Here is a 22622-nt window from a genome sequence, read left to right on the forward strand (position 1 = left end):
TTGGGGTGTATATTAATATACATATTAATATGTATATTAAAACAACAAAAATGATAAAAACACAATGAAGTTACGAGTTGTTACATGTTGTTCAAAAATAATAATAAATAGAGTGGGGGTTTTATTTCGAAAGCTGTAACCGGAAGCGGAATGGTATGCTGCTGTTGCTCTTGACAACAGGAGGTTGTTAAATGGTTGTTAATAATAACTGTGGGGCTCTTCGGGATTGTTCACAACAACAGAGGAAGCAGCACCAGCTCTCACCAAATAAAACCCCAACGCGATTTCTTTTTCTTATCCAGTTGTTTTGGAGTCATATTACCGGAAACTAACTGCGTGAAGAAGCTCCTTTCTTCTCTAAACACTGAGAGCTATTGTTTGTAACCGAGCTAGCTTTGTCTTCTTCCTTCCTTTAGCAGTCACAGCTGTGGTTGGTGGTGTTGCTGATAGATATTTTGTTGGAATATGGCTCAGCATGGACATCATGTAGCCAGTTCACAGAAAGCACTGATGCTGGAGATGAAGAGTCTCCAAGACGAGCCGGTCGAAGGGTTCAAGATAACTTTGGTGGACGAGTCGGACATGTACAACTGGGAAGTGGCGATATTCGGTCCTCCAAACACTCACTACGAGGGTGGTTACTTTAAGGTGAGTAGCTAAATGTGAGCTAGCTAGATCTATTGTTCTTTAGCTGCTGTATTTAAGCCTACATTTAAGAGTAATTTACTCATAAAGGAAGGTTAACTATAGCCTCCATGTCTTCAAACAACAGCCGGTAACAGTTAAAACACGTTAAGCTAGTTGGTCCCTGTTTAAGTCTTTGTTCAACTTCATTTCAACCAGCTTCCTTATTGAGCCATACATATACTCTAATTACATTTTCCTAAATTTGTCTTAACTATAATTATTATTATTTATAATTATTCTAACTAAAATAAATTAATTACTGATATTTCATTTCATTTCATTTAAAAATGTATTTCGAACATGTAGTATACATAAAAATAAATAAATAAAAAGAATGACCATACAAACAAGTGGACAGTCAGAAACAAGTACATACAATAAAAAGCATAAGGAAAATAAATTGTCAAACATTTGATGCCTTGATTTACATAGGCAAGGCAAGTTTATTTATGTAGCACATTTCATCAAAGTGCTTTACATCTTTAAAAGCAAGATAAAAGAGCACAAAGTGCATAAGATAAAAATGAATAAAAGTACAAGATAAAAGAAAAAAAATTAAACATATTCGAAAAGGAGTGAGAAGAAGTATAAACTTATTTAATCCCACCCCTTATGGATAAGTCAATTATTAACCACCTTCCTTATTGATCCATACATAAATTAAATTTTCCTAAATTTGTCTAACTATAATTATTTTTTATAATTATTCTAACTATAATTATTACCTTTAATCTGTGTCATACAGAAATATAAATTAATTTTTGATAGAATTATCCTTATCAAAATATAAATTTGTTATCAATCCAGAATACCAATTCATTACATATAATATAACTTAATCACAATACCAATTCATTACTTATAATATAACTTAATGACAATACCAATTCTTCACTTACATATTTATCTTAATCATATTGACTATTAGTTATATTTTCTTATATGAGCAAATTAACTTTATATCAACTCAATCATGACATTTTACAGTTTATAAACATTACAACTTTGTTTCCCCTTTAAATAGAGATTAATTGACAGTCAGCACATGATCACAGACTTTTGTGTCAATATGAAACAAAAGGTTTTATTAGCATAACTGCCTCAACCTTTTAACATAAACTCATCATCTAGCCAACTAATTCAATCATTCCCTTGGTGTTTTTCATTACAACACAACAGCCCCTAGTTTGAATAGGCCTTTTTTTTGTTTGTATATTCAAATCAACTCAATCCATGATGTGTGGGAACCTTGCTTTTGAAATGTAGACTACAGCAGCTTCTTACAGCCTTTATTTTCTTTAAAGGACATGTAGATAATTTATGTTATGTTACATTGTACAGCTTGATAATGGGATATGGATAAATAAAAAAGACAGGACCTTCCAGAGTCAGTCATACAGAGAGTATAATCTTAGCTTGTTTAACTTATTTTAGACATTTAATTTGGTTTTTTTTGCATGCTTCCTCCCCTGAGAGGTTTCACAGATATGTTTTCCTGTGTTGTTGACAAAGAGGGTTGGCAGTTTACAAAGCCTCCACTAACTTGTTAACTACTGAATTGTCTTGGTTTAAAAAAAAAAAAAAAACTACTTAAAGATCTTTCGAGCCTGACAGGAATGTGAGCTCTACATTTATTTTCATGGCAATCATAGCTGTGACCCTTGACCTTGTTAGTTTGTACAGTTTTTATCCTAAAAGTTTGAGCTACAGTATCTGATTTAAGACTCACACCTACATTGTAAATATAGAACAGCATTGCATTTGTTGCCATAGCAAAGCGGCGCCTACTGTTTATTTGTCTCGAACTTAAATGAGGGTGTGAAAATCAACTTATGATATTGCAAAACACTGAGAGGGGATTCTCGCTTACACACAGTGAGCACTTTGATTTATTACTTTGTCTGGCAAAGTCAAATAAACCCCTGTTAATGCTGCTTCAAACTTGCCCTAGATAGTTGTTTTATTGGACATCATTCAAAGAGTAATGGGCTTTTATTAAGGTGGCATAATGGTGCTGTCTGTCTGCGAAAGAAAGACAAGAATAATGTAGGTCAGGGCCCTGAAAGACCATACTCAAATTGTACATGGTCTCTTTACAGTGGGCTTTTTGTGGTGGGCTCATAATGCTAAGTCCCGCATTATCCATAGTTGTTTCCATGTTACAGCTAAACTGTAATATATCAGTGAAGGCTTCGACTGTGTTCAGATTATCCAGCGTATTGTAACTGCTCTCTGTTTGTAAACCACCAAGCTTTGTTATTCCAGTTCTTGAGAAGCTTGTTCATTTAGCCTCTGGTCTTTTTCAAGCCTGTGAACACAAGCAGAGGGCCCCGGCCAGGCTACCGTACACGGTGCTCCGTGTGGGTGCTGCTGTGTACAGGATTCCTTTGTCGGGCCAGGAATGCACAGCCTGGCTGTGAAATCCACCGCATGGTTGTGACTCATTGTTCTCTGCTGGGTTTCCATCCAACCAGTTTGCCATATTCAAACGAAAAAAAGAAGGAACAAAAAAACCCACCCTGTTCTGATCCAGGTTACCCAAACAAATAAACAAACAGTCCTCTGACATGCTGCAGCTGCCTGTTCATCAAGAACAGAGCAGGTAATGACGTCATACGAAACCTGGCTGAGTCAGGTATTTATTTCAAAAGGGTGTTGCTCTCGAAGAGTCACACCATGATGAATACATTATGACGGCAGGCACACAGTGAACTGAGACATATTAAAATGTCATTCATACAACATTAGATGGCAGGATAAACAAACTCTGAGCCTCAGCCTGAACTCTGAGTTGAATGATCCTGAGATGGAAAACTCCAGAACAGGTGATCAGAGTCGGTTCATTCAACTCTGAATATGTTAAATCTGAGTTAAGCTCTTGTGTGGTGAATGAAAAAAGTCATCATCAATGGAGCTCCGATACTACGATTCATCATGGCAACAGGTAAATTCTGACATACAGTAAACCTAATTAATGCGCTTCGATACGCACTTTGATACGACTGAATCAATGAGGAAACAAAATGGCGTGTCTGGCTCCGGTGCCCAGACACAGCAAGCAAACATCAAAGAACTAGCGGCGATGAAGGGCGACACTTGCGTCGCATCACGTCGCCTTCGCCTTGGCCAACAAGTTGCATTTGAACACACCACAAAGACTACAGCTGACGGCCAGTTAGCATGTACGTTCTGCGCCTGCGCGAGAGGAAATAACTCTCCACACCAGCAGGTCGCGGTAGTCTGTATTCGCCATTCAAAAACAGAAACCATAAGACCGAGGACGGCGGATATACAAGCCGTTTTTATGATACATACATGAAACAAAGCGCCGTTTCCCGACCATTTTCACACCACTCACTCACTACTTAGCTTCATTCCAGATGGCCATGTCGCCGTGAAAATATCTGTGTATTGGAACGATCAGATGAGATGAAGATGAAAAATGAGAAGAGCCTTCAGTGTGGCCTATTGACTTTACTCGTTGGCTTGCTTTCCTCACTTCACTCTTCTTGTACACTGATTCGTTTAAGCTGAACGGCCAATCAGAGTGATTTCTCTCACCGACGAGCTCCGCCGCCGATTCAACATGCTGAATCGACATGGGTAGACTAGAGCCCAGGGTGCGGGACACACCGCAAAAACTAGGCCGACAGATGCTCACCGACGGCCGAAGGTCAGCTTGGTGTGTCGGGGCCTTAAAATAGTGGTAATCGAGAGAAACACGCAGGCGCAGAACGTACGTGCTAACTGGCTGTCGGCTGTAGTCTTTGCGGTGTGTTCGAGTGCAACTTTTTGGCCAAGACAAAAGCGACATGAGGCGATGTAACTGGTGGCCTTCGTCGCTGCTGGTTCTTTGATGTCGGCTTAGTGTGTCCCCAACTTTAGGTTCACAGAGTCATTTGCCATGGTAACTGACTCAGAGTTTAAGTTTCCCACATCTCAGGGTTAACTAACCCAGAGTTTCACTGGGCCCCGGGTCCACAATTCATAAGTAAACACAGGTCCATATCATCATAATAAATACCTATGACCTGTTGGTCTCACAATAGGCCCTGACGTTCACTCATTGGTTCTGAGACATTTCCTTTGTGTGTGTGCCTTCTGCTTTGTCATGTGAAGTATCCCTCCAGGCTGTGAGTGTCTGATGATTACTGGCAGAGGGACAGTCAGTCCCACAGCACTGACTGTCCCTCTGGTCCTGGGACATGTATAAAGCATATTAGCTGGGTGTCTTTCACTGTGTACAGACTTTAAGGAGTGTTTGGACAGTGACTCACTATGTGTGTTGTTTTTGTACACATTCAGTTTGATAGTCCAGACAGTACAGTGACTATGAGGTTTTAAACTACCTACTTTATTAGGTTGAATATAATGTTAATCTGAGGCTTAAATATGGAAACAGTGGAATGGGGACATCTTTGAATGATATTTAAACTGTACAATTGAAATGAATGGAAAGTCTTTCAAGTTTTTGGTCTACTTCAACTGTTTGTTGATCAAGTCATATAATCCTGACCAAAACATAAAAACATTTCTATGTCAGTGTGTTTTCAAGTAGATCTCTGATGCGTGACCGTTTGATTCTCTCTCTGTTATTTTTTCCGTTTCTCTTTAACATCTGTCTTCTCTCTTTGTATTTTCATGACCCCGGGGGAAGTCTCACAAAATCAAGAAGTGAGACGTCAGTGTTTTTATGAACACAGTCAGTCACCCTCCTGTTAAAGTCACTCTAAAACCATAGTAGCTTACTTGCCAGTATTAAACATGTCATCTGGAAAAATTAGGGCAAGCACGTTCCCTTGCTGCTATGATTGTCTTGGTCTCATCAAAAGTGTTTTATTTGCTGTGGAGCCCCTGTAAGTCCATGAACTCCTTCCTCAACAAGCCACAAGGAATTACTGTACTTTCCAAGGGGCCTGGGCTGTGTATGGCCCCTACCAGGCTCAACCAATAGGCTTTACCTAACATGGCATAAAGTACAGCATATCTGAGGTTCTGATTTTTGTCAAGTGATGGTTTCTATAAAAGGTAATAACACCAACTACAAACAGATAAAGAAAATTCCAAAATGATTTACTTTTGCTGGAACTAATAACATAATTCAGCTTTCAGTTATTGTTGAACTCTCAATTTCTCTGTAATAATTTTTTTTTATAAATAAACACGTATATTGTATTGCTATCCCCTCCAGTATGGTGGAGTAACATAAAACACAAAACCCACCACATTTACTGTGCTTCTGTGCTCTCCATGTTGATCGGCTTATTGGGTTAATAAAACCACAAGGCCGGCCATAAAGACGTGTGCAGGTCCATAAACTCTCCTTAGACATTGCTTTTTCTGTGACACCAGAGTCTGTTAGTTGACATTTGGCAGATTTGACCTCTTCCTGCTCCGTTTTGTGTCGTGTAGCAGCATTTTCCTGCAATAGAGGAAGCTGTACTTTCACGACCGTAATCCTAGGTCCACATGTCTGGACCCTAGTTTTTCATGAAGCCTACTGTCTACAGTGTAAATGCTAGTTTAATACTCATTGATTTACCATTTTAATTAAGTTTAAATAAGCTTAATACTGTGCTCTGTCTCTCTCTCTCTCTCTCTCTCTCTCTCTCAAGAGTTGTTGAGACCTTTTGCGAATCTGTCGTCCTCCGCTGCACAAACAGGGAGGCAGTTTGCAAAGGTTAAGTTAAGGCTGGCCTACATTCAAATGTTTTTCAAATCTTAACAGATGTTGAAACTGAGAGAGACCCCACACATAATGACATGTTGTGATAAATTTAACAGCTTTGTTCCTATTGTGTGTGGAGAGCAATGATTTGGCCAAAAAAAGCAGAACACACACCAACAGATTCCATTCATGAACAACAACAGTCCCGACACTCAAAACCGGTAATCTTGCGAAATCTCTCGCCATCAAACGTGACTTTAGTGTAAACAAACATGGCGGACGAAGGGCAGGAGGAATTAGTGATGTTTTGCACTATTTTGTACAAAAAATGACAAAGGATGTAGGGATGAAGTCATGGAGACATGTTAAACACTTGTGGTGTTGCCACAAATCAACAAGCTTTGCTGTCTAAACCTGAATTGTTTCTGTGGTAACCACCACGTAATGCGGTGTTAAGAGGTCGTGGTCATTTCACGTAGACCATTTCTGTGAGATCTCGTTGCAGCGGACAGAAAGCGGTCCTAGAAATGCGGTCCTGAAACTGCAGCTATTGCAGGAACATAATATTGACCAGAACAGCAGAAAAGGGGTACTGTACTTTATATCCACAACTATAAGGTCACTGTGATGTACAACATAAACTGTGTGTGTATAGTGACTGCACTGCTGGGGAAGAGCCTGGGATCTGTGAAGTTGGATGGGTGACTGTGATTGCTGTGTCAGCACCTGGCGGCTTTAATTGTCTTTTTTTGTTGCATGTAATTATGACGTAAATGGGGTCTCTGCAACTCGAAATATACTGTGAAACAGAACATCTTTCACATCTCAGTCTTGTGGTTTTCTACTAAACACTGACGGACTACTTCTTCACAGCAAACATGAAAAAGAGGGGTGTTGCCCTTTGGTTTTGGCCCGGGCCTGTCTTTCGTTTCCAGACACTCAGTGGACACACACTCAGTCCTGTTGAGCAGCTGACTCTGTGCCTTCCTTCCTTCCTCCTCGGGTGCATGCTACATAATTTGCACCAGCTCAATGTTAGCCTTGCAGTAGCGGCGGAGGGGAGGGAACAAGCAAGAGGACCCAGCCCGGCTGCAGAGGGCTTCAGGCTGGGCCGAGCCCGGCTGAGCTGCCGGAGTCATGTTTCCCCCTCTGGCTGTGTCACAGAGAAACGAGAGCAGAGCAGAGGAAAGAAGGGGGAATACAGAAACTGCCAGATCAAGAGCAAGCAGAGCCCTTCCTTGCAGTGGTGCCCCTTTTGAAAGGAGAGCCTGCTGTGAATAGAGGTGAGCGTGACGTGAGGCCCCAGTAGACAGTTATAACCGTCCCCTGAAGGCCTGGCCATGTGTTCTTTTTCTCTTCCTGAATGAGCCACCAGTGTAGTAATCGGCACTTTGAAACATAGCTGTACAGGCTGTTAGTAGGGCTGGGACGATACACCCGTCTCCCGTTTCGGTACTTTCGTGATACTTGGGTGCCGATTCGATATGTATTGCGATTCTACAACTATTGCTATTCGATATTATGATTTATTATTTACTTTTTAACACTAAACCATGTAAAAAAAGTTTAATCATACACTTCTAGAGACTTTTACTTTGGAAAATATCTAAATTAATAGAGTAAAAATGTTTGATTTTCAGCAAGGATGTAGTCTGAGATGTTCTGAAGTCAAATATATCAGTCATTGTCAGGTATTATTTATTAATATATTTCCCTTACAAATTAGTGGTATTTTCTTTTCATTTATAAGGGACATGTAATGTTTTATACTTCTGGTGAATATTATCCAATCAGTCTTATTTCCATATGTATTTTGTATATACAGTTCCCTTTGTTAACACCTTATTTTGAAAACAGGACATAGTTACAAACTTCAGCTTTTGATCTTTTTCTTTCTCCTCAACCTTCTCCTCAAGAGTTAAGTTAATGAGGCAGGGGCCTGCTGGGTACGAACATGATAATCTCTGGGACCTCTATGTGTGTGTTAGGGTATGGAATTTGCTCTACACAAGGACCTTTTCCCTCCTCATTCAGTGTGAATGTGGGCTGGGTGTGTGAGGATCAGGTCTGTAGAGAAGGCAAAGAGGTGCTCGGGGAGAACAGAATGATTTGTTCTGTTCAGGGTCTTTGCATTGACCTGGTTTACTTCGCCTCGCTGTCATTTTCCACAGGGTGGGCGCGTTCACTCTCGTTCCTGCTCTCTCTTCAGGGCAGCTTTTTTAGCTCACAATCCCAAGCAAGATTTCACAGAAAGAGGAAATTGATCTTGTATTCTTGGCGGTAACGAGCCTTCCATGAGTCCTTTTTTTTTTGCGTGCTTGGCAGGAAATTGGCTGCACTTCAAATGAGCTGCTCAGGGTGGCTCACCTTTTGACCGTGGATGCTGTTAATTCTGTACTCAATCCAATTATGAGGCATGACATGCAAGTCAGCTGTAGCGTGTCGCAGCAAAGTGTACTGAGGCTCGCACTTTGTGATGGGCAGAAGAGAAAAAGTCCTTCCCAGTAGTGGAGACACAGTGAGAGGGGAGAGAGTGGGTGTTGTACAGGAAAGGGTCATATGTGAGTATATAATAAGGATGGGAATAGATCTATTCAATACATGAGAATGATCCCTGGAAACTTAAAGAGGAAGCTGATAAGACCCTGCTGCATCATCCCCTCTCCTCTTTCTCCTCCTTGTGTTTCTTCTCTTCTGTCTGCTCGCTGCTGCAGAGCAAATGAGCAAACCGAGCAGCCTGTCTGTGTTTAGGCCAGCTCTGTCACACTTCCCTACCCCATCCTCTCCACCCTCCCTTCATCAGTCCAGGGTTTGGTGTCACCTGGGTGCTCAAGTCAATCTGCTGCCAGTGTGACCTGCCATCTTCTGGTTGGTGAACACACATTACTGGTAGTTTAAAGGCCCTGGCACACCAAGCCGACCGTCAGCCGTCAGACAGTTTGGGTCCGTCGGCGAGCGTCTGTCGGCCTAGTTTTTGCAGTGTGTCCCGCACCGTCGGCTCTGCCCATGTCGGAGGTTTTTCAGACGATTCAGCATGTTGAATCGGCGACGGCGCTCGTTGGTGAGAGAAATGACTCTGATTGGCTTAAACGAATCAGTGCACGAGAAGAGAAACGGAAGTAAGGAAAGCAAGCCAACAAGTAAAGTCAATAGGCCACACTGAAGGCTCTTCTCATTTTTCATCTTCATCTCATCTGATCATTCCAATACACGGATATTTTCACAACAACATCTGGAATGAAGCTAAGTGGTGAGTTAGAGTGGTGTGAAAATTGACGGAAACACCGCTTTGTTTCATGTATGTATCATTACAACGGCTTGTATATCCGCCGTCCTCGGTCTCCCGGTTTCCCTTTTTGAATGACGAATACAGACTACTCTCTAGCCTCCTGACTTTGTCCATTTTATTTAGATAGTATCATGGAGCCTTGAATGGTGACTGTATGCATTTCTTGTGTTTGTGGCATTGTGTTACTAGGAATATGGTTTTAAAGCCTTCTGGTAAGATGCATTGTGAAATCATGCTTTACCTTCTCAAAGGGATCAATGCTCATGCTTAGCCTTAATGCAAACCCCGCCTTCTCGCTTTACTTGTAGCTTGCATTCAGACTTGCAGGATTGTGATGGATAAAGCTATTTAATGGGAAGTGTTAATGCATAGGTCTCAAAGTAACACAATGACATATGGGATACTTTTTTATATTCAAATATGTACGGCATAAAGATTCTACGTAATGAAAGCAGCAATGCTGAGTAGTTGGTGCCATTTCCCTGTGAGTCACCGAAGAGTTGGGTTGCTCTGGTTTGCTTTGAAGTTGGACACAGTGTGTTTTCTTTGATATCCGGTCGTCTTTTTGTTTCCAAGATGTCATAAAAAGTTGAATGATTGAACTGGATGGGTAGACGGTTCTTTGCCAAAGGAATTTTGTTTGTGTTTTGTGATTTAAAAAAAAAAAAAATCCATAACAAAGCAAGAGAACTAAAGATGTCTAGGGCTTTCAAACGAGCATAAACCACTTTACCCACTGGGAGGGTTGGCACAGCGTTACGTTTAGCCGAATGCCCTCTAGTTCTCTTTTACACCATTTCCATCCCCTTCTGAATTGGACAACAGTCCATGTCCAACCGACTGTGGACAGATGTGAATATCCCGATTACACAAGATAAGATTATCTTTGCCTACTTCCCAGCCAGTGGACAGATATGATCTTGATGCTTGCTGATATTGTTTTGGAAGACAAACCAAGCTCTCACTGTTGTTTTCTGGCCCTTGTCTTCCTCCCCTTCCTGGCTGGCCACTATGTGTTGCACTGTTGCCAGCCTGTAATGTGTACAAAGTTGGCCTGAGCCCTGCGCTCTGAAGGGCCGCCAGCTTTCTGGCAGGGTCACTCAGACCCGGGGATTTTGTTTTTTTGTTCTTACAAGCGGCATTCTCTCAGGACTGTGTCAGTGTTTCCTCTCCGCTCTGGTTTTATATGGTGAGAGCAGGTTTATTCTGCAAATCAGGGTCACGTAAGACACCAAATACAACAAATACAACAAATGTTGCTCTTGTATGGAAAGCAGGGCACGAGCTTAAGAACGTCCCGTCATCCTGGGGCTGAAAAAAAATTCGATCGGGGAGGATGAATTAATTTTGGGACAAATTTGGGAGGAGAGTTCCAAGAAAAATAGCCTACCCTTCTAATGTTACAATGAAATGATTGCACATTTTGCAGAGCACACACAGTTCTTATTAAACAACAACATTATTACAAAATTAACACGTACATACACACACGGTACATACTGCCGGCCTCTGACTTCACGACAGCGGCAACGGGGAATTCAACCCAAGTCAGTTAGGTAATGTTGAGCTTGCTAGTAGCTATTGTTAACTACTAGCACCTAATAGTAGTTAATGTTAATGTTAACAGCTGACATTAGACTGTTTGATGTTAACAGTAACGTCACAGTTAACCAGCTAACCAGTCAGCAGCCGACGTTAGCGTTTACAGTGGGTGAGCGGACGATAACGTTACATTAACTATGAGGAGTCAAAAAACTAATATTAACCAGTTTTTTATTTAACTTACTCCTCTTCATCCCCTTTAGGTAATAAGGCTGCAAAGACATTTCTCCCTCACATTTTGTCCGTGGCAACATGCTGCGCCTCTCCATGACAAGTGCATCTTGTCCGGTCCAGCAGCTTTAAGAGCACCAGCTAGCAGGGCTGGTTCTAGCTTTTTTGGAGCGATATGCAAAATCTTCTATACACTACTTTTTACACATAAAAAATATTTTAATTTAGCTTCACTGTTAACATCAAAACAAACATGCAAATTATAGCTAACAAACCAATTAGGGCTGTCAAAGTTAACGCAATAATAACACATTAAAGCAAATTAGTTTCAACGCCACTAATTTCTTTAACGCATTAATGCAACTTATTACTGGCATCATATGAAACTAGAAAATCTGAGGAATTCATTGTTTCCAACCATGTAGTACTAGCTTGTAGGTTGTCTGAGGTTAAATAATTCTCCAAACTTACGCTAAATTTTGGAGAGGAAAAACTGGCATGGCCATTTTCAAAGGGGTCCCTTGACGTCTGACCTCAAGATATGTGAATGAAAATGGGTTCTATGGTTACCCACGAGTCTCCCCTTTGAAGACATGCCCACTTTATGATAATCACATGCAGTTTGGGGCAAATCATAGTCAAGTTAGCACACTGACACACTGACAGCTGTTGTTGCCTGTTGGGCTTGAGTTTGTTATGATTTGAGCATGTTTCTTTATGCTAAATGCAGTACCTGTGAGGGTTTCTGGACAATATTTGTCATTGTTTTGTGTTAGTTGATTTCCAATAATAAAAAGATACATACATTTGCATAAAGCAAGCATATTTACCCACTCCCATGTTGTTATTAAACACTTGACAAATCTCCCTTTAAGGTACATTTTGAACAGATAAAAACGTGCGATTAATTATTTTAATGGGTTGACAGCCCTAATTTTAACTAACGATAATGTAGAAAAACAAAGATTTTAAATTCGGGATGGCTTAGATTGTATTTCGGGACGGTTCTGGGAGGGTGGTGAAAAAAAGTTAGTTGAGAGCCCTGATGGAAAGTCAGGACATACTGACACACGCTTTAAAGACAACAGAACCTGAAATACAGCTCTGTCAACAGCAGACAGATTCTGTGACCTTTAATAGGTCACACTTTCAGCATAGATATTTTCCTGCTACATCCAGCCTGGTTTAAATGCTACATTGCACGCAAAGAGGGATAAGACTTAATGTTAAGTACAAGTATTATATAGAGCACAACCCCTTTTTATTCCAAGTGAAATCCCCTCCTTCCTCCCCCCACTACCACTCCACCACCTCCCCGCTCCCATGCAGCCGATCCCCCCTACCTCCCGCTCGTCGGTTCACTGTGGTGAGGACCAGCTGACCATGCCGAATCAGCAAATGTGAACAAGTGTGTGTGTGTGTATGACGGGAGGGATAAGCAGAAGGTTTCATGCTGTGAGTGATGTGCGTGTGTGTAATCAGTGTAGTCGGTGTGTCTCCCCCTCGTCCCACCCAAGGCACGCCTTATGGAGCTGGAGGAGGGGTCCTCTACACATAGCCGCATTTATACAGTGTGTGTGGGGGTGTGGTTTCAATGCGAGGACATATAATAGCGGAGCACGGGTGTGAGTAGTGGATTGTCTTGGGTTGCAGTGACAGCTGGAGAGGACAAACCCCCACAATGTCTTTATACAAGCGGCCCCCCTCACCCACCGGTGTGTCTGTAAGCTCCACACACTCTGCAGCTGAATGCACTGTGAGCCTCCCTCCCTCCCTCCACACCATATTACATTACACTGTCATTAGCTCCTCCATGCTCAGCCACCTCAGTAGGGTTTGCCATGACTCTACAGCTACTATTTATAGGTTTCTTTCAATCACTATTGACGCTGATCAGCACGATTGTGGAGGTCTTCATTCAGCTGCTGCTTGTTGACACCAGTGCTGCAAGCAGAGGTCTTTGTGAGGAATAAACGTGGGGAATGAAGCACCCTCTCTCCCCCCAGCAGCTGTCTCTGTACGTGTGTGTGTGTGTGTGTGTGTGTGTGTGTGTGTGTGTGTGTGTGTGTGTGTGTGTGTGTGTGTGTGTGTGTGTGTGTGTGTGTGTGTGTGTGTGTGTGTGTGTGTGTGTGTGTGTGTGTGTGTGTGTGTGTGTGTGTGTGTGTGTGTGTGTGTGTGTGTGTGTGTGTGTGTGTGTGTGTGTGTGTGTGTGTTGCTTCTGCGGCATTATACAGACTTGCATTCTGGATTCAGTTACCCCTGGGACACTGCGTCCACAAGCAGAGTAGTTTTAAGCAAAACTATGTACACTGTAGGTTTTCTTAAAGCAAACAACACCACCAGTGCGCTAAAATTAAATGCAGCGGCCGAGCTATGGCTAAAGCAATCGCCCTTTACTTTCCGGGTGTACATTTGAGACAGCAAGGCTCCTTTGACCCAGTCAGTGGAAATGGTTCTCCCAAACAACAGCAATAGTTTGGAGGGAAGTAGTCATGACTCGTCTGTTGGCAAGGGAGAAGTGTAGATAAACCGCCTGCCTAATATGTGTCTTTTCTCGCCCTCAGGCCCGGATCAAGTTCCCCGTCGACTACCCGTACTCTCCACCTGCCTTTCGCTTCCTCACCAAGATGTGGCACCCCAACATTTATGAGGTAATTGTGACTAGTATAAATCCTTGAACAACAGGAGCTCCTCATAGCTTTTATTAATACACCAGTGAGCTAATGTCATACATGTGGGGTATGTATGAGTATAAGATAGCACTAGGTCCTGGTTTTTAAATGTTTAATTAAAGGTCCCATATTGTAAAAAGTGAGATTTTCATGTCTTTTTTCATTGTAAAGCAGGTTTAAGTGCTATATAGATACTGTGAAAGTATCGAAACGCTCAATCCATGGAGACATACACACAGCCCGTATTCAGAAACTGTGCTTTAGAATCAAGCTGTCAGGATTTCTGTCCATTTGTGATGTCACAAATCTACAATATATATATATATATATATATATATATATATATATAGACAATTTCACAGTTTTAAACGTAAACATTATAAATGTGTCCCAGTTTATTTCTGGTTGTAGTGTATGTGATATATGGTGCCTTCAAATGAAACTCTTGAACTTCTAACATATCATTCCTTTCACAAATCGAAGATTAATTTGAAGGCAGGAGAGAATACAAATGATTGAATGAAACTCCAGAGTAGAAGTGTACAGTGTAATGTGAGATTTATATTTCACCACAGGCCAATGTATCTGATGTGTCCAATGTAATCTGAGTTTATTAATAACTAAACTATTGTCTGAACGTGTTGGTGTATTCTCTCTAGAACGGGGATGTGTGCATCTCTATCCTGCACCCACCAGTGGACGACCCACAGAGCGGAGAGTTGCCTTCAGAGAGGTGGAACCCCACACAGAACGTCAGGTACACAACACAATGTTCTCAATACTGCCAAAGAACAACACACAAAATGATAAGCAGGGTTGCTGTTTGATATATTCTTCTGTCACTGTCCACATTTCTGCTATTGACATGTGGACGGACAAGATTGGGAGTCTGTGTAGGCGTTGTTTTCCAGTAGCTTTGCACCTTAATGTGATGTCACATAACTAGCCTCCTTCTACAGTCCACGTTTCCTCCAGTTTCTCATTGTCCACCAATCAATACAGACTAAATGCAGCTTGTAGCCAATTTGTTACAAATTGCTGGAAGTAAGCATTACTAGGACTGACCTCCAGCTTAAGTTTGTAGCTTGATTTCCTACTTACCAAGCAGGTTTTAGATGTCAGCCTGTTGTGGCATCAACTTGCAAAGACTTTCCTTCTTTTTGGGCTATTTGTGGCGCAGTTTCATCTCGAAGATGTGTTCGAGTGGTGAGTTTGCTACGTTCCCAAAGCATCTCTTAGCTTTTTTAGCCTGATAAATAAACAAAATAAACTCACAAAATGTCAAGAAGGGAAATATTCTTACACCTATTTTCCTTATTAAACAGAAAAATAGAACCATACACCTTCTAAATTCAAGTTTCTCTCTTTCGCCGAACTAGCTTAATTGCCTTGTTAACTCGTCGTAAAACATGCTTCATTCAAACTCAACAGAAACGATATAAAACTAGCAAAACTGTCTTGGTTTATCTTTATGTTCCAGCTCTAGTTTGGTCTAAATAAATCCTTAATTCACCAAGTTAGATGTGAAGATACACTGCTCTTTTTTCACCCACTATCTCACTCTGCCGTTGCTGCCCACTTTGTGCTACTGGGTTAGCTCGCTGAACGAGAGTTCGTCGCTGTGTAGTCTCGCTTCTCCACACTTCTTTTTAGCGTCGTGCCATCTGCCCACTGAGCTACGGCTCTTACTCGTTCTTCGGAGGCAAACCATTAAATTTGCAAAATAAAATGAGAAAGATCGCAAAAAGAACAACTGGCGATGCACTCAGGCAGTTGTCGATATATTCGTCCAATCGCCAAATCCTCCAAAGTTTTTCATTCTATTTTTTATATATCTCAGATTATGTAGTATCTAGGAATAGCGGTGCTATTATTACAGATATTACAGATTTGAATGATTATCAGCTAATAGACCATTAGCTAATAATATGTAAGTATTCGCTCCTGGACATCATTTGAAGCCAGACGGTTGTTTGAGATCAACTGCCAACCAACTTGCTGCAGTGTAAATGCAGCAAACCTCCAAACATGATGAATAATTCATAACCCTTTATTTCATATATTTACTTAACACAGGTTTATTTATACGAACCCTGCAGCTTTCTCTTTTATGCATTATCTACAGAGACAAACTCTCATAGCGGGATATAACTATAAAGTAATGGGCCCTCTGCAGCGCCTGAGCTGAGGATCACAACAACAAAAACAAAATCAGTCCCACATTTTGTCTCAAGGAAAAGGGAGAGCTGGTTTGGGATCACAAGTACAACAAGTTGATTCACTGGAGTCAAAGTAAAGTATAAATGATGTGTAATATAGGGCTGTCAATCGATTGAAATATTTAACCACGATTAATTGCATGATTGTCCATAGTTAATCGCAGATTAATCACACATTTTTTATCTGTTCAAAATGTACCTTAAAGGGAGATTTGTCAAGTATTTAATACTCTTATCAACATGGGAGTGGGCAAATATGCTTACAAAACAATGACAAATATTGTCCAGAAACCCTCACAGGTACTGCATTTAGCATAAAAAATTTGCTCAAATCACAACATGGTAAACTGCAGCCCAACAGGCAACAACAGCTGTCAGTGTGCTGACTTGACTATGACTTGCCCCAAACTGCATGTGATTATCATAAAGTGGGCATGTCTGTAAAGGGGAGACTCGTGGGTACCCATAGAACCCATTTTCATTCACATATCTTGAGGTCAGAGGTCAAGGGAACCCTTTGAAAATGGCCATGACCGTTTTCTTCACCAAAATGTAGTGCATGTTTGGAGCAACCTAAAAAAAAACTACAACCTAAAAACCACAAGTTGCGCTAATGCGTTACAAAAATTAGTGGCGTTAAAACAATTTTGCGTTAACGTGTTATTATCGCGTAAACTTTGACAGCCCTAGCATAACACCATTGTCTGTCAGTATCTCTAATGAGCGGCTCTTTGAGCTAAATTCAACAGACGACAGCAGAGACAAATGGATGTTCTGAGGTTTAGCCGGCTGGTTGTCTGACCCTAACCTTCATCTCTCCCCCTCCCCCTCTCTGTATCCATGTGTCCTTTCTTTCTTTCTTTCCATCTCTGTACACCTCTTTGTCCTGCATTCTCAATGTCTCTGGTCTCGTCTTACCTCCATCTTCCCCTGTCCTCCTCCTCCTCCTGTATTGTTTTCCTGTATTTTAATCTGTCTCCGCTCTCTCTGACGTCTCTCTCAGGACCATCCTGCTCAGTGTGATCTCTTTGCTGAACGAGCCCAACACTTTCTCCCCGGCCAACGTGGACGCATCCGTCATGTACCGCAAGTGGAGGGACAGCAAGGGCAAGGACAGAGAATACATCGAGATCATCAGGTACCAAGAGTGGCAAAACAAACGCACACACTCTTCACACTTCAAATGGGAGCTTGTCAGTGTAGCAGGTACACATAGGCCCTGTTCAGATCTGGCCTCAACATGCGTCCTGAGTGATCAGATCACAAGTGGACAGCTCTAAGTCTGTTCACACCTGGCATTAAAATGTGTCTCCACATACGTCCATTTGTGATCGGATCTCACTTCCCCGCTCTATATGCAAATAAACACGTAGTAAACACATGGCTAACACAGCAGACTTTGCAATGTAATATTACATGAATGTCAGTAGTAATATCCTACATATTCATGAATTCGGGTACATTTTATTAACATAAAAATAAAGGTCATTGTATCGGCGGTACCCGGGGACCTCCGTGCCGCCAACACCGCTGCCTTTGCCAGACAACAGCCACGTACAGAGCTTCAGAGAGCGGGGATGAGAGCAAGCAAGCAAGCGGGTGGGCGGGCTGGTCAGATCCGTGCAAAGCACCGGGACAAAAACACAACACATCTCCGACAATATGATAATAATACACTTCCTGCGCCTATTCTGATAGTTATTTAGCCTATAGATCAGATATATTTTAATAAAATACATACAGAATACAGTAGAGCACAGAAGCCGTTTCCATGCTGCGAGGCAGACAAGAGCTTGCGTCTGCCTGTCTATTCACATGAGGAGCGCAGTGAGACCCCGCTGATCCCAGCAGGACGTCAGGTGAGTAGGTTGTCCTTAATGTGGCCCAGGACACATTTGCGTACACACTGTTAAAAGAATGTGGCCATATATATCTTTAATTCCCCTTAATTGAAGATATCTACATTGTCCTTTTTAGATATCTAAAATTAAATTGTGACTAGTCAAAATCCCTAGAACAGGGCCATAGTACCAGCACGGAAGATCTCTAGCTTCATCTGTTCTTTTCTGTCTTTCCACCTCACAGGAAGCAGGTGGTGGCTACCAAAGCTGAGGCAGAGCGGGACGGCGTCAAGGTTCCCATCACGTTGGACGAGTACTGCGTCCGCACCCAAGTCCCGCCCACAGACGACGGCTCCAACCTCTTATACGACGACTACTACGACGACGAGGAGCTGGAGGACGACGACGAGGACGACAACGAGGACTGTTGCTACGATGAGGACGACTCGGGCACTGAGGACTCCTGACCTCGCCTTCCCATGATGTCACCCGCCCTTCCCCTCGTCTCTGACCAGTCCCTGCCCTCACCCTTCCCGCCACACACGCCTCCCTCTCTTGTCACGGACTGAACTTTCATTCCCCGAATCGACCCCTCCTCGTCCTCACTTAGCACCGCCCCCGCCACCCCTGTCCACCTTCTGTCACATGTGCAGTCACAGTATGCACACTAAAACCTGATGCATCGAAGACAAAAAAAGCTACAGAGTTGTTTTTGTTTAACATGTTTCTCTTTTCTTTTTTTTTTTCATTTGTTGTCTGAGTAGAGGTTACACACGATGCACACATAGCAACACAACAATAATGGTACTTCCTCATCTGCTTCTGTTTGTCTGATAACTGATTTAAAAGCGTTTTAGCTCCGAGACCTGTTCCTTCCTCCGGCTCTGAGTGGAACAAAGCCTGTTCGATGGCCAAGTTTTCTTGTAGAGCATTTGGCGGAGGAACGGTCACGCCTTTTCTCGACATCACCATCAGCAGGGTGGAATGTAACGTCGCAGGTCAGATCAGATCACAGTCAAACAAGCTAGGAGCTTTTGCAAAGGAAGACTAATTTAGAGAAAAATGGCACACAGTATGTGTGGTTTTTGAAAAGCTGAGTCACTTCTGTCTCTGAGCCATGTGTGTGACCTCTGGTTAGCGAAGCCCTGCCATGCTTCACCTCTGACCTTTTTGAGCCTTCGGGCTTGTGCTGCTCCAAACAGGGAAGTTATCCATTTAAAAAGAAGCTCACACTCCCTTGTGCCTTCCCTCACTCCCTTATATCACAGATCTGTATGACTTGTGGGACAGACAGCAGGTCAAAGACAAAGAAAGGTGGCAGAGGGAGATATTCAAGGTCTCAGGTGGGGGACACCGTGCGAACAGCGCCCCCCTGATGGAACAAGCATATTTATAGCAGCACCTGTCAGATTTGTCCAGTGTGCGAGTGAGAAAGGTGTAAGATCCAACAGCTGAACTAAAGACTGGAATGTAGATCCCACAAACGTCCTCTGACTGCCACGCAGCCTTCATCGTACAAGCACGTGCTACTAGTGCATTAAGAAACAGCTAGCTGAGCCTGCTGCTGCTCATGAAATCCAATGTACTGTATTTAAAAAGAATAACCTATGCAGTCCGTGCTTGAACCTACTTAATATGCAGTGCTTTAAACGTGGCAGTAAAGCTGAGCCTTTCAACCGTCTGACCTGAGCTTACAACCTGTGAGGGACTGACTGACGTGCTCGGTTAGAGTGGGACATGTGTCGTATCCGTCTTTATGTTTGTCGCTGGTTCGTTATTCTAACTCAAGAGGAGCACAAGTCTCCAGAGCTGAAGAGATTGTACACCAGCCTTCATCAGAGCTCGCCCCCTAGTGGCGGCTCAGTGTACCGGCACTGCACCCCCCCTTCTGAAATGCTCGACCGGGCCGCAGCCATCTTGACTCACCTGACTCAAATGAACCCTGTTACCTCAGAGGAGATCAGGTAGCAGTGTGAGTGATTCAGAAGAATGGAAATGGCCTCATGACGACGGGGGTTTTGTTTTCAGTCTACACTGTCAGAGGCCCCCCCGTGTGGTTTCCTCTCTCCTAACTGGAGTGCTCTGTCGCACACTCAAAAGACACCACCACCACCCAACAGTATTTACGATGAAATCCTCAACATCGCTGTAATCATGTTTCCGTTGTGTGTGAATATTCACCGATCGTTTGTAAGATGTGCTGAGAAGAAGCAGAAATTGAGAAGGAATTGGGCATAAGGGTTGATCTTTGAGCATGAACAGGAGAATGTGGTTCTTCACTAGCATGCTGTTATGATGTGTTTGTGGTTTTAGATCTGCTATAAGGGTCGGGGTTGTGTCCAGGGGCAAAAGTCCTCTACTCAATTTAATCTAAAACTGTTGCATTGTGAATGGGCTGAGGGTTGTCCGTTATTATTTTTTTTGGGAGGGAGGCTTCATTTACTTTTTTGATGTAATCTTTCATTTCCAAATTGTGGTATGAGCTGCGATGTTTACTCCTATATGTATTAAGTGCTGATTGTTTAAAAACCCAGGATTGTTCATGGAAGAACGACTAAAAACTTATTATAGCTCAACAGCAGAACCGAATTGACACAGCACACCACACAGTAACTATTCTAGCCTTTTATCATGCCCTGAATGCTCAAAAATGAGTTATCGATAATTGACTGATCCATCACGCAACCTATGAACGATCCTCCCCCTCTGTTTTCTGACGTTTTTAGGGTGAATGGGATTTAATTTTTGTCAAACTACTGTTATTTTTATCGTCTCTCCTCCCACTCGTCCCCCCAGTTCTCTGAGCTCTGATTGGTGGCAGCATCACTGAGGGGAAAAAAAACCCAGCAGTTAATTACAGAAAAGTACTAGAACCTCAGGAAACAAAAACAACCACAAACCAACCAACAAACAAATCCTTTTCCAGCTGAGTGAACCTGACCCCGGGGAGTCTCACTTTTTGGCTTCAAAGGACTGTTTACAATCTCTACCTTGATATGCACATGTGGATATTTGACGATCACTTGATGTTTTTTTTTTTCTTGTTTATATTTTCTTTTTTTCTTATGGTTTGTAAATCTATTTAAAATCTGAAATAAAGATCTTTATTAGATATTGACTGTTTTTTTTTTATTGAGGTGTGGGGTAAATGGTTGACATGAGTTTTAAAGGTCTCATTGTCCCTTTTCTTTGTTTTCTTATAGACACTGAAATGACGTTGAGTGACTGAAACTCAGGGCTAACTCTGAGAGGTAAGACTGGTGTCCTTCACTTTCATTAAATGTTTTTTTTTTTAAAGAGGACCTATTATGCTCATTTTCAGTTGCATACTTGTATTTTGGGTTTCTACTAGAACATGTTTACATGCTTTCATGTTTAAAAAACTGACTTTTCTTATACCAGCTGTTCTGCAGCACCCCTGTCACCCTCTAAATCAACCCTCTAGATCAACCGCTCCAGCTCTGGTCTAACTAGCTTTGTTTGAGAGCGTGCCAAACTACCCGCTAGGCAGGTATTATGCAAATGTCTTACTTGGTGACATCGCCACGTTATGTAAGGAAAAGCAGGACTTCAAGCGAGGCGTTTCAGGCAGTTCAGGAGCAGCAGTGTTTCTGTGGGGAGAGTAACTCCCTTTGGCGTGGACTTTAGGCTTTATAACTTTGCAGACCTTTAACATGCACAAAAAACGATATAACACACTAAAGGGAAGGGGAAAAGCTAGGGCTGTCAAAGTTAACGCGATAGTAGTGCGTTAATGCAAGTTTGTTTTAACGGCACTAATTTCTTTAACGCATTAACGCAACTTGCAATTTTTGGGTTGAAGCGGACTCAGTTTTAACGCTAGCGCAAAGATACTGGTATCATATGAAACTAGAAAACCTAAGGAATCCATTGGTACCAACCATGTCATACTAGCTCACAGTTGGAAATTAGCATCAGCCACCAACCAAGTGCTGGTAAAATATGCAAGAGGCTGCTAGATTTGCTTCACTCACCAGCCCAAAAAAACAATGGTTATCTATTGAGCAGCAGGTGAACAAAAAAGTTAATTTCAAACACTGTACTAGCTTGACGCGAGCTAAATAACATCCCAAACTCATGCTAAATTTTGGCGAGGAAAAACTGGCATGGCCATTTTCAAAGGGGTCACTTGACCTCTGACCTCAAGATATGTGAATGAAAATGGGTTCTATACTCACTTTACAGACTACCCACTTTATGATAATCACATGCAGTTTGGGGGCAAGTCATAGTCAAGTCAGCACACTGACACACTTACAGCTGTTGTTGCCTGTTGGGCTTGAGTTTGTTATGATTTGAGCATATTTTTATGCTAAATGCAGTACCTGTGAGGGTTTCTGGACAATATTTGTCATTGTTTTGTGTTAATTGATTTCCAATAATAAATATATACATATATTTGCATAAAGCAGCATATTTGCCCACTCCCATGTTGATAAGTGTATTAAATAC

General features: G+C 42.1%; 1 protein-coding gene across 1 annotated transcript; it reads left to right on the forward strand.

The window, feature by feature from the left end:
- Nucleotides 1-175: 175 nt before the first annotated feature.
- On the forward strand, nucleotides 176-21259 carry cdc34a (cell division cycle 34 homolog (S. cerevisiae) a). The gene is made up of 5 exons (XM_037769609.1): nucleotides 176-648; nucleotides 13982-14068; nucleotides 14749-14846; nucleotides 17312-17446; nucleotides 18394-21259. The coding sequence occupies exons 1-5, from the start codon at nucleotides 466-468 to the stop codon at nucleotides 18614-18616; spliced, it is 726 nt and encodes a 241-aa protein (XP_037625537.1). The 5' UTR covers nucleotides 176-465; the 3' UTR covers nucleotides 18617-21259.
- The last annotated feature ends 1363 nt before the right edge of the window (nucleotides 21260-22622 follow it).

Source organism: Sebastes umbrosus, chromosome 5 (genome assembly GCF_015220745.1).
Source record: "Sebastes umbrosus isolate fSebUmb1 chromosome 5, fSebUmb1.pri, whole genome shotgun sequence".
Taxonomy (NCBI): Eukaryota; Metazoa; Chordata; class Actinopteri; order Perciformes; family Sebastidae; genus Sebastes; species Sebastes umbrosus.

Coding starts and splice junctions, on each gene's coding strand:
- cdc34a (XM_037769609.1), top strand. CDS start 466: ATGGCTCAGCATGGACATCATGTAGCCAGTTCACAGAAAGCACTGATG. Junction 649..13,981: donor ACGAGGGTGGTTACTTTAAG/GTGAGTAGCTAA, acceptor TCTCGCCCTCAG/GCCCGGATCAAGTTCCCCGT. Junction 14,847..17,311: donor AACCCCACACAGAACGTCAG/GTACACAACACA, acceptor CGTCTCTCTCAG/GACCATCCTGCTCAGTGTGA.